The sequence below is a fragment of the Euwallacea similis genome, chromosome 10 (assembly GCF_039881205.1).
Source record: "Euwallacea similis isolate ESF13 chromosome 10, ESF131.1, whole genome shotgun sequence".
In the NCBI taxonomy this organism is placed as follows: Eukaryota; Metazoa; Arthropoda; class Insecta; order Coleoptera; family Curculionidae; genus Euwallacea; species Euwallacea similis.
In genome coordinates, this window is record NC_089618.1 from 5,639,643 (window position 1) to 5,653,290 (window position 13,648).

Genomic DNA, 13,648 nt, shown 5'->3' on the forward strand with positions numbered 1-13,648 from the left:
ACGGATTGTTTTCGATTTCTTTTAACTGGTTATAATTGAATCGTCCTTTTTTCTAAATTTGACAAAACCGAACGGGTTCTTTATTGAAATCTGAGATTAACTTGGTGCCTCAGGTTTTGAGCGAGTAAAGTAGAAAGTTTAGTGTACGTCAACTTTGTCAAGGATCAAACAAAAAACCCGTTGTTTACGTCAATCTATCAACATTTAATTTATGTCGATTTCCGCTACTAAAATTCACATAGAATTAAAAATTTATATCCCTTATTGTAAGACGAAGCGCAAACCGGAATCTATGAATTGCTATTCATTTTCAGCATATTCACGTAAAAAATATAAATAAATAAAACAAAACATTTTAAATTAAAAGAGAACCACTAAGTCTAGATGAATTATATAAACTCAAATTTTAGTGAAATTAAAAGCTCATAGGTCCAAAAAAACAAATGGGTCATGTCCTAAACTAGGAAATTAGAGAACCGAATATTTATTAAAGCTCCTCTATTTATCACACCTGGAAGTTAAATAAATATTAAAAAATTCACTTGCATTAAAATTCAAATTTGCGATAAGGAAAAAATCGTCAAACAAGAATCAGTCGAACAGTTCCGACAATATTGACAGATGACAAACGACGCACTTGGTATGTCATTTGAATGTATGACAGTGCGCGGACCTTTCTTGACTTTTTTCAATTGTCCACTTTTATTTTGGGAAATAGAAATAGCAACAAGAAAATTTTAAATTGAAAAAAAAATTCTTCGAAGCGCCGTAGTTAAGAGAAACAAACTCCGATCCATTACCGTGACCCTGTAATGCTGCATTATTTGATTTGAAGCCTCCAGGTCGAGTGAAATAATGGCAAACATAGCAATTCAAAGAATAAAACGCGAATTCAAAGAGGTGATCAAAAGCGAAGAGGTGCGTGGTTTTTGAAAATAATTTTTTAATCCGTTATTTAATTTCTTATATATCATAAAGGGTTCACTTATCTGTTCATTCTAATTCGGCGTTGTTTGGATTAAAACACTTGTCAGCATGTTGTTCCTGTGGGGGAGTACAGTGACTAATTACTGGTAGTTGCCCTCAATTGATTGTTATTCACACTGGATCTTACAAGGGGTTATCTAGAGTTCGTTATACAATACTCTTGACGTGTTAACGAATTGACAATGGTGGTTTTTGTGTGACAAACACTTTGCCAGGGCTTTTTTTGGACCATGTTGAGACTCCTTTGATTCCTCCTATGTTAGCATTTTTTAAACTGTGGAGATCACTATAAGGTTCCCAAATAAATCATTCAGTTCAATCATTTCATTTCCATCTAACCATTTAAAAAAGGAACAATTAATGAATATATAAATAATCATTGAGTTGGAATTAAACTAATTGAGTTGTTTTTTATAGGTGGCAAGATGTGCTGTAAAGTTGGAGTTGATTGATAGCAACTACACAGAGCTGCGAGGAGAAATTGCTGGCCCCCCTGATACTGCATATGAGGGGGGCAATTTTATTTTGGAAATCAAAGTACCTGAGACATATCCCTTTAATCCTCCCAAGGTTGGTAAACTTTCAATCACTGCCAGAAAAAATGTCTTCAGATTTTAATTATCTTTTAACAATTTGACTGGAAAGGAAATTTGCCTTTAATTAGTTGATATAACTTATTGTTGGTCATAACAAGAGTGTAGAGGGTTTCTGTTTATATTTTTTCTTGAGCCTGCAAATTAACAGTGATCCTTAAAAACAAAATTTGAAATAGGTGTTAATAAGTTTGTTTGTTACCTATTATCACATATCAGATGTTTGACAAATGGCTGGATCAAGGCTTAATAGTTCATGGTCTGCTGTTCACCCCATTCTTAAGTTTATTATGACAGATTATGTTGTTGTTTTGATGATGACTTTGATATATGTCAAAAATTAGATATTTGAAATCGCCGGCTTGAAAGGTTAAAAATGGGGCTAACTATTGGGGTGCGACAATTGATAATAAAACCATTATCATATATTTTGGTCACTTTTACGTTGCTGGGGGTCTGTTCTTTGACAGTCACTAATAAATATACCAAATTTCCTCGGTCTTTCATTTGATCAGTTAGCCCTAATAATATAAATTTTTATCAATAACTTAAACGGCTTATGTGGCCATGTCTCTAGAAAGTCCCAAGAAAGAAAAAGGGCCATCTTTAAATTTAAATAACATTTTTAAAATTAAATGTGGAAATTTGGGAAATAATTCACACCTCTTTTTTCTACACACCTCCGCTCTGTACGCTTCTTATTTTTGAGTAGTAAATTGGAAAATTTCTGATTTTATTGATGGATTTTCAGGAACTGAAACTGTATTTTGATCTTGAAACTGCGTTTTGATCAGCAATCACAAGTTGAGAGAAAGCAGCTTAGAATTTAAAGGCAAATCAAAAAAATGTGAAAAAGGTTGGTGTCATTTGTGTCATTTTATGACATTTATTTGTATATTTCTTTAGCAGATTCAGGCAAAATCCTAAAATCGTAAACTATTGCAGACCCCCGGTAAAATACAGGATGTCTCTTTTTAAGCGCGTTCAGTATTGGCATCTCCGAAACGATGAGAGTGACAATATCGATTAAATGTTTTGGATAATAGCAGTATCGAACGCATTTAAAAGGGACCCCCCTCCCCCTCCGTATAAGAAGTAACCCTGTACACAACAACACACATCATATTTTAGGTCCGTTTTATAACAAAAATCTGGCACCCAAATATTTCGTCGGTAACAGGAGCCATTTGCTTAGACATTTTAAAAGATCAATGGTAAGTGCTATCTATAGTTTACCACACATATATTTGCTGTCCACAAATTAAAGGGACCTCGATAGCCTAGAAATCTTCGTCAATATGAAATGCCAAAAGTCAAATTTCCAAGGCTGACTAGGCCCATTTAATAAATGGACCGCTACGGTAGGTAGCTACATTATTGAGAGCCAATTAGGGCGGCTGCCATGACCCTTAGGACTGTCCTACTGTCTTTACAAGCCCTCTTGTCAGCGGCGGAACCGGACGATCCGCAAGACGCCGTCGTGGCTAGACAGTACAAGGAAAACCTAGAAATGTTTAGATTAACCGCCAGGCATTGGACTAACGCGTATGCAGGAGGTAAAAAAACGGTAGAAAGCGAACTTTTTGGGAGTGCTAAAACTATGACCAACAGGTCCGAAGGTCAATCCGGAATGTGATGAGAAGATAAAGCGTCTGATGGACATGGGCATTGAGGAGCACCAAGCGAGAGTGGCATTGTCTTCATACAACTGGGACCTAGAAAGAGCCACTGAACAGCTGTTTAGTTAGTGAATTTCCAATTATTATTACTGTTCGAATGTAGTTTATTGTTTTGGACTCCCAGGGGCGTCAGAATATTTATTGTTTTATAAGAATGGTCGGATTGAGTTACACATCCCCGTTCCCTTCCCTGGAAAAAGGTTAAAATAACACTGCTTGAACCAATAACAAGAAATAAAAAAAAAGTTCATTACTAATTCATCATTTATTTTGTTCATATATTTAAATACAGGGGAGGTTTTGGATGTGTTAAGTGAGTATGTGTTTTTTTTTTGTTTTGGATTTGCAAACATTTACAAGAAATTAAAATTTTTGGTTCCACTTGCGTCCCCCTTTTTTTATGTATATAAAGCTGCTTATACCTTCCAGGATGTTGATTTCAGCATGTATGTTATTATTATAAGCCCGGTGTTGTATAGCTAATGTTTTCTTAGCATTATTGACGTGAGAAAACAAAACCAATAGTTGTTGAAATTTATTTGGATTCTCACAGTGATACTTATCCACTATGATATTTGGTAAATAAAACTTTTGAAGAACGCATTTGAAATGGTTTGTACTGTTCTCGACTTGAAAGCTACAGTCGACATTCCAAAATGTCCTACAATTGCTTTTGCATAAAAAATATTTGTAAATATTTTTTTATTCAAAAGTTACGATCTTTTGAACTTAAATATTTTTGAAAAAAATTGGTAGTAGATTAAAAGAAATAGGCACCGTCATTGAAGCTTCGGGCAATGTCGAGAAGTTTTCGTCATTTTGCTCTCTATAATATAGTATCAATTCTTAAAAAAATATATATAACATCACATTCGTAGATTTTATATTAAAAAAATATAAACAAAGAAAAACTCAAGAAGTTCGGAAAAAATTGGCGGATCCTTCTCAATTTTATGTATTAGAAGGAGAATCCCCTCTAATCAAAGTCTTAACGCATTCTTCATTCCATCAGCTCATCGAAAGTGTCTAAAATCACCGCGTCTCCATTCCCGTCAAAACAATACTTATCATTAACGTAGTAATCCCCTAATTGTTCCGTGTCAAAATAAACTTGCTCAACTTCTTCCTCGACAGCTGGAATTTCCGTAGCGACTTGTTGCTCCTCGCCTTTTGCTTCCTCCTCCTTTACCACAAGCACACTTTCTTCAAGCTGATGTTTATGCTTCATATGAAAGGCCAAGACCTCCATTTCCACGAAACCACGGTAACAATGGGCGCACCGAAACTCTCCGGCATGGGTTGTTAAATGCACCTTCAAGTTGTAAGTTTCAGTAAAAGCCATTTCACAGTAGTTGCAGCGATAGGGCCGCTCTCCCGTGTGCAGATATTCGTGCTTTCTGACTTCTCCCACGGAACGGAATGCTTTGTCGCAGTATTTGCATGTATAAGGACGTAAGCCAGTATGAGTTAGTTCGTGACGTCTTGCTGACGTTCTTGCATAGAATCTAAGACAAAATGTGCATTAAATACTCTTTAAAAAACAGACAACATATACCTCCTCGGACAATAACTGCACTGAATATCTCTTTGCTTTTGGTGTATTTTCATGTGATAATGCAATGCATTCTGATAGTGAAAGGTCTTGCCGCAAACGGGGCAAATCACAATGGCGGTCCCCTTTTGGTGACTTTGCATGTGACTTTTCAAGTGAGTGCTGGTGAAGAACTGCTTGCCGCATTCTTCACACTGATATTTTCTATCACCATGTTTCACCATATGATATGATAGAGCACTAGAGGAATGTGAAACTTTGTGACAGATTTGACATCTGTAAGGAACCTCTATAGTGGTGCAGCTATTAGGCAGGTTCAGCAAGTGAGTTCGGTTGATGTGTTTTATCAAGCTCTTTCGATTTCTGTTTAAAAAAAAAATTTACTCCAATATTAATTAATAAGACCTCCTCCAATTACCGAAATTTGGTCTGACAGACGTGACAAGTGACATTAATAGTGTTTTGCCTACATCGGGCACTGTGAATTTTAGCTCTTGTTTGTGAGCACATTGGTTTTTTGCAGTAGGGACAGCGGTATTTCATTTTCATGGCTAATTTGATTGCATCATTATCAATATCCTTAGTATCTTCTAATGTGGTGGGAATCATAAAAGGAGCAGTATCCATCTTAATTAAGTCATCAATAATCACTTCATCAGCTTGCTCTGAAATAGTCTCCTCAAAAGGCATAACGCTTGTTAGGATATTTTTGGTAATACTGTCAAATTTTGTTTGATCAGATGCTACTTTTTTGAGGACCACAGATGGTGGATCGACCATTAGTTTTGGCGTTTTATAGTTTTTACTGACAAAAAAGGCTGATACTGAGGTACCCAAATTATTTAAAAAACCCTCAAACCAACTGGTCTGATGCTTTTTTTTATCTTCTATTATGAGCAAATCTTGAATACTGAATCGTTGCTCTCCTGCCACTATCTCGACAGTAGCTATAGGTGTAGAAATAGCAGGTAAAGGCACTTCCTTTAGGTGTTTTTCTAGTAAAAAAAAAAAAATTAAGGTTTAGTAGAATGCAAAGCCCAAAAATATCAAATTGTACCTTTTACATATGAAATCACTACATCTTCTTTGGATGCCTCTAGTTCTTCCTGCAAAACTTCTTGTGAGTTGCGATACTGGACAATTAAGTCGTAAGCAATCTTCAATAACTCATAGCACATACCGCATAATGCACCTGGATAATTACAAGACAAAGGCACTTTTTCATTTGTGATAAACTCTATCGCTTCATAAATCAGAGGCTTGGAGCTTTCACATTTCAGGGACTGTTTTAGAGATATACTCTTGTTAATTCCTTGGGTAAGACATATGCGGCAATTCGTTTGAAGAGTGTATTTGTTGTATCTGTTGCGATTTTTCATGGCTTTTTGGTTCGAATACATTCACGGAAACTATCAGAAAATGCCAATACAAAATCTAAGGTTAGTAGTTTGTTTACTCTTTTGTATGACAGTGGACAATCTATTTAAGGTTGCAGCCATCACAACAATCACGTTTACAAATGTGAACGAAAAACGTGGATCGGTAATACTGTAAAACTCAATAATTAACAATATTCGTAAAAAAATAACGGAAACCACCATGATTATTTTTGACTTTCATCATAGATATTCGATTACCCAATGATAAAATAAACCATCCAGTGATGACAACATGCCATATCAAATTGTGCCCATGACGTCACGAGATGCTTAATTAGAGCTTTCAAAAATATTTGCTGATTTCGTTGCTCCAATATTTAATTAATGATTAATGATACGAGCAAGAAAAAATTCAAAATATTGTTTTCTATTTATTTTTCTAGGTTTTTAGAAAATAAATTTTTGTTTTTATGATATCATTTAACCAAAGTATATCAGATTGGGAGATCCTAAAAATCGTGTCGACAGCGGAAGCTAATTTAAAAAAAAATCTTAACTAGTTTTGGAACCAATAGCTTTTGTCGAATTTCGTAGCGTATAAAATATTTCTAAATTCTAAAATTTTCATCTCAATTCCCAAGTAGATAAAGGCGTGATTTCAATTAAATTTTGTCTTTCAATTTTTCATATTAATAATTAATCATTTAAAGCAAATAATACTAGCAATCCTGCAAATGTAGGCCTCAGTACTTCAGTTTACTGAGTTTCTGTCACAAGCCAAATAAGCACCAGACTGTTAAGAAACCGTTTATAAAGCCGTGCTGCACGAAATAAATATTGTACTAAATTTAGGACAAAAATAAAGGTTTGTACCTTTGAGATTCGATAGAGACAGCATAAAATTTAGTACAATTAAACGTACACTATTAGCGATAGTGCGGAAACCCTGAAGGCAATTGATTTTTATCGCAGGGCTGGCCGGGTCGAGATGCCGTCAGCAGATGGGCTCCTCTCCTCCATCAATATATGAGGCGCGGAACGTCTAATTAGGTCCCTTTTATGTAACTTTAGTAAATAAACAATACTGCTGACCCGTCGAAATTATAAAAAAATTTAACAGAATTCCAAAAAACCATGTTTATCCCAAACACAAATTAAATATTTATTATTTTAATTTTTTTTTTGGTTCCTAATTTACATATACAGTATAACCCTAATAATTAGTCCCCTGCCTGTAGTCCGGATTCGGACTAGGGATTGACAGAAACTGACTCAATTAAAAAGCACAGAAATTATTTTTCTTTAAAAAAATATCTTCAAATCGTTTTGATTTGAATAAAGTAAAAAAAAATAAGAATATGAAACAACACCACTAAAAATGAAATATTAATTTTTTTAGCCATTCCCGTTTATGCGCATGTCAGGAAATTGGCAAAAATCGTCAAATCTCAAGAGGTTAGATAAAAGTTCATTTCTCGGAAACGAAGAAAGATGATAGAAGACCCAAAATAAAAAAAACAATAAACAACAATAAAACAGATTTTATGGATGAAGTATGTGTAGGTCAAGACCGAAGCGGAAGATTTGCAAAAGTAGAGAAAGCGATAACTTTACAATAAGGCCCCTCATGCATTGGCGCCATGCGAATCCCTAAAGACAAAACTGAGCCTAAAATCGGCAACGTGGCCCCCATAAGCCGAGAGGCAGAGGCAGACCTCGTCTGCAAAAAGGTCCCAATTAAAAGCGAGTCGCAGCTTTCACAGTGCGTGCGCGTCGTCTCTTCGGCCCCCTTCGACCGCCGATCTATCACTTTGGGGAGCGCAGCATCTCTATCCCCCTCGTCGGTATTCCCCCCGCGCTCCAGTAGGCTCTCACCGCTCTTATGTGTGACAAGTGTGCCAAAATTAGGATATAAATCAACTTCTGAGTAAGTTTGAATACTGTTTCTTATTTGCCCCCTATACGGGGGACGTGGGGGGAGAGAAAGGGGTCACAAAGGTCGTGAAAAATTAGTTCAGAAAAGTAAGAACTCGAGGGAATTAAATGAATAGAAAATTTATTTCCTGGAAGAAGTAAAAAAAATTTTAATAAAGAAACTCACTTAAACACTCTAAACTTAAAGCAAATTATCAATACATTGAGTAAATTGATGTTTTTGGGACTTGAAATAACTACTTTGAGAATACATTTTAGTGAGTGAATAATACCTATGTATAACATTATTCTGCCGTTAAGGTAACCGATAACTAAACGTCGTCTTTTTTCTGTAAAGTTAAAAAATATCAATTATTTTCATTTTAAATTATTTCAGTTTATCAAACGTTTCAGAAACTTGGTGTTGAAAGAAATTGTAAAAAAAAGTAAAAATGAAAATAACTGAAACTGAAGATCTAAAACTGGTTTTTTGCCTTTGTATTTATTCAAAAATGTAATATGTATTAAAAGCCCTACTTGCACGGAAACATTGTTTTACTATAAAGATTTTTTGGAACAATCTAAGAAATCACCAAAACGCTCGCTTATTTATAACCGCGATAATCAAAGTACTCCGTTGAATCCGGGAACGTATTTTTTTATATTTTCATTTTTTTTAATAGCCAAGTTGAAAGACACATAAACGACTTTTCTTTAAAATGTATCATCAAATTTTATCATTCGTAAGGTAGATAAACGTACGCAATAAGCGTGCATCGTATATCTATGAGAAGCACGGGAGCATCTCGTAGATGTGGTGTTTACGAAAGGTGAAAAAAAAAATTAAAAAATGTAAAACTCAACCGCTAAAGGTGATTTTCTGCCGTATTTATTTAAAAAATGTGAAATCTCCCCTAATGTGCATTTTTCTTTCTTCAGGGTTCTTTCCCCCACCCTTCTCTCTCTCTCTCTCCCTCTCTCTCTCTCTCTCTCTCTCTCCCCATTTCTCTGTGTTTCTCTCTCGTTCTCTCTGTCTCTCTCACATCTACAACAATTTAAATTCGATTTCTACTACTGAGAGTCATAAAGCGATAGTAAAAGTAGTGTGCGCTGGCACATGCCACAACTTCTCAAACAAGCTCTAAGGATAAATGGAGGAAGGAGAATCGGATGTAGGAAGGAGCAAAACAAAACCCAAAGACGCGGTGAGAACTGGGTGAAAAGCGATCTATCGAAATCACTCGGTCAGGGTGTAAGATCTCCCTCGGTGACCCGATGCAGCAGGTATCATAAATGCGTGGTGCTTTAGTAGCACTTTTATTGTTGTCTGGGTTCGAGTGGTACCCTCGTTGGCCTTGAATCGCAACTTCACACACAATAAAAGTACCTGCCATTGAGAACCGTTGGCTCGGCGTTGCCAAACCCTCCAGTTGGTATCGCAAAGAGTGTAAAAGTTGGTATTCTAGCAAATCACCGCTCCTCGTAATGCAGAACTTGAGAAATTCGTGGCAACAACGGTGCCGTGGTCGGAAAGTCTTGTGTCCTTGAACCCCGGTATTGATTGGTCCAGCCCAGCTTCACTTTCCCTCCAGAATCGCCCGGTTGCGTGCCCCCAGAGTCGCCCCCTCTCCGGGGAGGGGGGTGGGGTCCATATATCCCGGTCCCTGAGCGCCGCCTGGAGTTGTTGTGTAACCGACAGGGCTGATTTATGCTTTTTCATTACTGCACGGCATAAAGATACTCGATTTGATTTGATAATGAGAACCCCTTAATAAAATTGTTTAGCACATGAGCGGGACTATACGTATATACTGGTTCTTTTAAGAACAAATCGTGTCGTGGGAAGTTATAAGAATAAATTCTGATAAAAATAAGATAAATATACAAAAATTAAATGAAGGTATATGTAAAAAAATTAATAAAATATGATAAAAATAAATCTCTCCTATTCAATTAAAAATAAACGTTCGTTTTCTTTCCAGAATCAACAACAATCGATGGCTTCAAAATATCTTTTCATATGTATTTGAGGCTGCCTGCCGGGTTGAATTATATCTACCTTCAACACCCTGCTTACCTCACACCCCCTCAGACAATAATCATCATTAGTTATAGATTTATAGTGCCATGTTAATTCTAGGTAAATAATTAACAGGTAACTAATGGATTTCTTATATTGCATTAATATTTTTATAGTTTCAAATTTAATCAATATTTAATTTAATTATTTAAAATTATTTTAGTGATGTTGGTAAGAAAACTCCTTTAAGCAGATTTTAAGAGAGTTTTACCATGACCAGTCATGGCCTCTTGGCGGGTCAGGCCGCGTTTTCGCCCTTCGACAGTCCCGACGACTTTCCCCCGGAGCCGCCCGCTCCCTCTGCCATCCCCGTAGGTCACTTGGACATGGCCGACCATTCTTCCGCCATGCTGCCCATCATCCACCGTACAGATCTTTCGGATGCCACCACCAAATACGGCAGCGCCGTGGAAATCAAGAAAGAAGTCGACGTAAGTCTTACTATTCTTAAAACTCCTAAGGGCATCTAAATCAACGTAAATGGTAACTTTACTCGGTAGATTATTTTCGTAGAAGCTCTGCGATAATATATTTTAAGAGAAACTAAACAAAAATGAGATTTAGTTTTGAAACTTTAGTCAAAGTTAATGTATGAAATACATGGAAAAAAACTCATTTTTAGACAATAACCAGTAAAATCAGTATCCGTCGGTACCTAAATGTGTCTGCTTTATTAGTGGTCTTTCACAAAAAACGATGTTTTAATTTTTTTTCCTTTTTGCTTGCTTCTTTACGATCTCCATAAAGTTGCTTCAGCAGACAGGTCGAATCCAGGACTTTTGCAATTTCAATTTTTATAAGCAGCCACTAAAGGAAAAAAAACGTGTTCCTACTTTGTTCAGAAATTCATGTGATGTTTCATAGGTCAAATTCGAAACTCTCCGCACATTTGACCAAGATAGTCTCTTGGAAATGGAGTCGCACATGAGTGGCGATCATTCATCAATGGGCTCTCCAGACGATATCCATCATACCGGTCTCATGTCTTCGGAGTACACGCCACCTGCCCTGATCCACAACAATCGATTGGGTCTCTGAAGATTAAGCCCAATAAGTCACTCAGTTCTAAGTTTTGTTAAATCGTTTTCTAGACATGAACGACAGCAACGATGGGAGTGGAGGAGACTTACACAGCAGTTCGAAAACCAACGGCCACAACGACCAGCAAGGCAGGAGTCACGCCGGTGGAGGTCCGAAAACGTGGACTCAGGACGATATGGATATGGCATTGGACGCCTTGAAGAACCACAACATGAGTCTTACCAAGGTAAGAAGCCATCGTTTACGTATCCCCGTGTCCCTGGAAAGGGGAAACGATCCTTGTAAAGTACTCTTGATTATGGCAGTTGAGTTTTCAGAACTAAAATTATATTAAAAATTTGTCTTTAACTAAGCAGGTCCCAAAAATGTGGTATTATTTTCTCGAAACGTTTTTATAATATTTTTGGAAGAAGAAATTCGCACCATTTCTAAAATGTTTACCTTCTTTACAAGAGTCATTTCATCCGTCCGGATGGGGGAAAACGATCTAATCATTTTCATATCAATCGAATCAAACTCCATACAACGAATTATTCAGGCCTCGGCTACTTTTGGCATACCCTCGACGACGTTGTGGCAACGAGCCCATCGCTTGGGTATCGACACCCCAAAAAAAGAAGGCCCCACAAAGTCCTGGACGGAGGAGAATTTGAACAATGCGCTCGAGGCTTTGAGGACGGGCACGATATCGGCCAACAAGGCGAGCAAGGCCTACGGAATCCCCAGCAGTACCCTGTACAAAATAGCTAGACGAGAAGGCATAAGACTTGCCGCACCCTTCAACGCGGCCCCCACCACTTGGACTCCTGACGATTTGGAGAAAGCCCTGGAGTCGATTCGCACAGGCCAAACATCCGTCCAGAAGGCTTCCACGGAGTTTGGGATTCCCACCGGGACGCTCTACGGTCGGTGTAAGAGGGAAGGCATCGAGCTGTCCCGGTCCAATCCCACTCCTTGGTCGGAGGACGCGATGGGAGAGGCCCTGGATGCGGTGAGGCTCGGCCACATGTCCATCAACCAAGCGGCCATCCATTACAATTTGCCTTATTCCTCGCTTTATGGGAGGTTCAAGCGGGGCATCAAATACGATTCTGATAACATCGAAGTGAGATGAAACCGAAAACCAAAAAAAAACTATGTCTAAACTCGAAAATTTGTCAGATTCAACAGCAGGAGAACAGCGCTCAGCCCCAGCAGCACATGGAAGTGCACACGTTCGCCGGAATAGAGTACAGCAACGGACAACAAATTCAGTACCAGAACCATCAGCCGAATAGCTGAGATCGGGCCCATTCGGATTTCGGATGCTTTTAGGGGGGTGCTTTTGTCGCGTCGAGCTTTGACTATCTCGCATACAGAGTCAGGCGGAAACTCGGAATTTAACTGGTTTCTTTTGTTCGATTCTGTGTAGTGGGTAGAGTCGCCTTGAAGGCTGTTAATTCAGGACGTAATAAAAAATGTAATATTATGTATTTAACATACGAAATCTGTCCCAACAGTGAGGCTGCAGGAAAGCTTTGGCTTTTCATCAGGTTATCTTAATGAATGTGATTAGTTTAAGCGCGATTATCGACTTCTGTACGTCTCTCTACATATAATTTCGTAAAAAAATATGATGAAGGATATAATAAAAGATAACTCTGTCTATATAGGAAATAATCGGAGTGATTAGAAATGAAATCAAATTAAAGTGCAATATACATACATACTTCAAAGCGATATTGTTTTAGGTTAGTTCGGGTGATGGTTTAGTGTCGTGACTTATCCAGAAGATGCCTGATCGAGAGCTTGGGCGGTTTTAACACATTGGAAACCATCAGTGTTTTCCGGCGCAACTTTAGAAGGTATTCCTTGAGTCGAGATAAGGGAAAAAATTTCAGCCCACACGCACCAACGTAGATCAACTTGCGGCAAGAAAGATTTAGAACATTTTATTAATTAATTACCATTTATTATACGTCTCTAATGAAAATGAATGGCACAAGTTTGGAAAGAATTGCGTAAACCATTTATTCGGAAGTAAATTTCTTTCGTTAACTAATGTATAATTTCTTGTCAGCTTTTAAAGTTAGATCTAGTATAATTTGGCGCCCGGCCATTTTTTTATATATGTATGTACCTACCGACAGTTCCAACAGGACAAACTAAAGTCGACTTATTTTTTAAGGACGAATAATAAAATATATAATTCATTTTGAGGGGCATTTATTTAATAGCTAAGTAATCAAGTTCACATAGTTAATGTTACCCGTCTATTAATTTAAATTAATAAAAATCCAAAAGATTACCGACAATACTTTGTTGGTTTAAAAATAAGCGACGTTGCTGCATGATCATTTTCGTAACAACGAGAACATTGCGAGATGCTGTGGCAGCATCGCGTGTCATATCCAATGACATCAAATGGGCTGCGCGATGACGTT

General features: G+C 37.3%; 3 protein-coding genes across 4 annotated transcripts; 2 read left to right on the forward strand and 1 right to left on the reverse strand.

The window, feature by feature from the left end:
• The first annotated feature begins 687 nt into the window (after nt 1-687).
• On the forward strand, nt 688-3,862 carry Ubc4 (ubiquitin conjugating enzyme 4). Its single transcript, XM_066393887.1, has 5 exons — nt 688-918; nt 1,405-1,557; nt 2,712-2,794; nt 2,973-3,136; nt 3,192-3,862. The coding sequence occupies exons 1-5, from the start codon at nt 856-858 to the stop codon at nt 3,326-3,328; spliced, it is 600 nt and encodes a 199-aa protein (XP_066249984.1). The 5' UTR covers nt 688-855; the 3' UTR covers nt 3,329-3,862.
• A 38-nt stretch (nt 3,863-3,900) lies between these two features.
• LOC136411325 (uncharacterized) lies at nt 3,901-6,228 on the reverse strand. Its single transcript, XM_066393850.1, has 4 exons — nt 5,869-6,228; nt 5,230-5,806; nt 4,815-5,174; nt 3,901-4,764 (listed from the first exon to the last, which is right to left on the reverse strand). Exons 1-4 carry the CDS (start codon nt 6,209-6,211, stop codon nt 4,260-4,262), a joined length of 1,785 nt encoding a protein of 594 aa, XP_066249947.1. The 5' UTR covers nt 6,212-6,228; the 3' UTR covers nt 3,901-4,259.
• Nucleotides 6,229-7,700: 1,472 nt separating this feature from the next.
• On the forward strand, nt 7,701-13,420 carry LOC136411562 (uncharacterized). 2 transcript variants are annotated; one of them, XM_066394180.1, is made up of 7 exons: nt 7,701-8,117; nt 10,087-10,259; nt 10,348-10,615; nt 11,049-11,214; nt 11,276-11,451; nt 11,764-12,330; nt 12,387-13,420. In XM_066394180.1, the coding sequence occupies exons 3-7, from the start codon at nt 10,397-10,399 to the stop codon at nt 12,504-12,506; spliced, it is 1,248 nt and encodes a 415-aa protein (XP_066250277.1). In that variant the 5' UTR covers nt 7,701-8,117; nt 10,087-10,259; nt 10,348-10,396; the 3' UTR covers nt 12,507-13,420. The 2 variants fall into 2 exon arrangements, with proteins under 2 accessions (XP_066250277.1, XP_066250279.1); XM_066394182.1 differs by having other exon boundaries at nt 10,087-10,244.
• The last annotated feature ends 228 nt before the right edge of the window (nt 13,421-13,648 follow it).

What these genes read in the sequence shown, in the direction of transcription:
- LOC136411562 (XM_066394180.1), top strand. Translation starts at nt 10,397, where the DNA reads ATGACCAGTCATGGCCTCTTGGCGGGTCAGGCCGCGTTTTCGCCCTTC. An exon ending in GATCCACAACAATCGATTGG is followed by an intron (nt 11,215 to 11,275) that starts GTCTCTGAAGAT and finishes ATCGTTTTCTAG; the next exon opens with ACATGAACGACAGCAACGAT. An exon ending in ACAACATGAGTCTTACCAAG is followed by an intron (nt 11,452 to 11,763) that starts GTAAGAAGCCAT and finishes CGAATTATTCAG; the next exon opens with GCCTCGGCTACTTTTGGCAT.
- Ubc4 (XM_066393887.1), top strand. Translation starts at nt 856, where the DNA reads ATGGCAAACATAGCAATTCAAAGAATAAAACGCGAATTCAAAGAGGTG. An exon ending in AGGTGATCAAAAGCGAAGAG is followed by an intron (nt 919 to 1,404) that starts GTGCGTGGTTTT and finishes TGTTTTTTATAG; the next exon opens with GTGGCAAGATGTGCTGTAAA. An exon ending in ATCCCTTTAATCCTCCCAAG is followed by an intron (nt 1,558 to 2,711) that starts GTTGGTAAACTT and finishes ATCATATTTTAG; the next exon opens with GTCCGTTTTATAACAAAAAT.
- LOC136411325 (XM_066393850.1), bottom strand. Translation starts at nt 6,211, where the DNA reads ATGTATTCGAACCAAAAAGCCATGAAAAATCGCAACAGATACAACAAA. An exon ending in GTCTGTCAGACCAAATTTCG is followed by an intron (nt 5,175 to 5,229) that starts GTAATTGGAGGA and finishes TTTTTTAAACAG; the next exon opens with AAATCGAAAGAGCTTGATAA. An exon ending in TGCAGTTATTGTCCGAGGAG is followed by an intron (nt 4,765 to 4,814) that starts GTATATGTTGTC and finishes ATTTTGTCTTAG; the next exon opens with ATTCTATGCAAGAACGTCAG.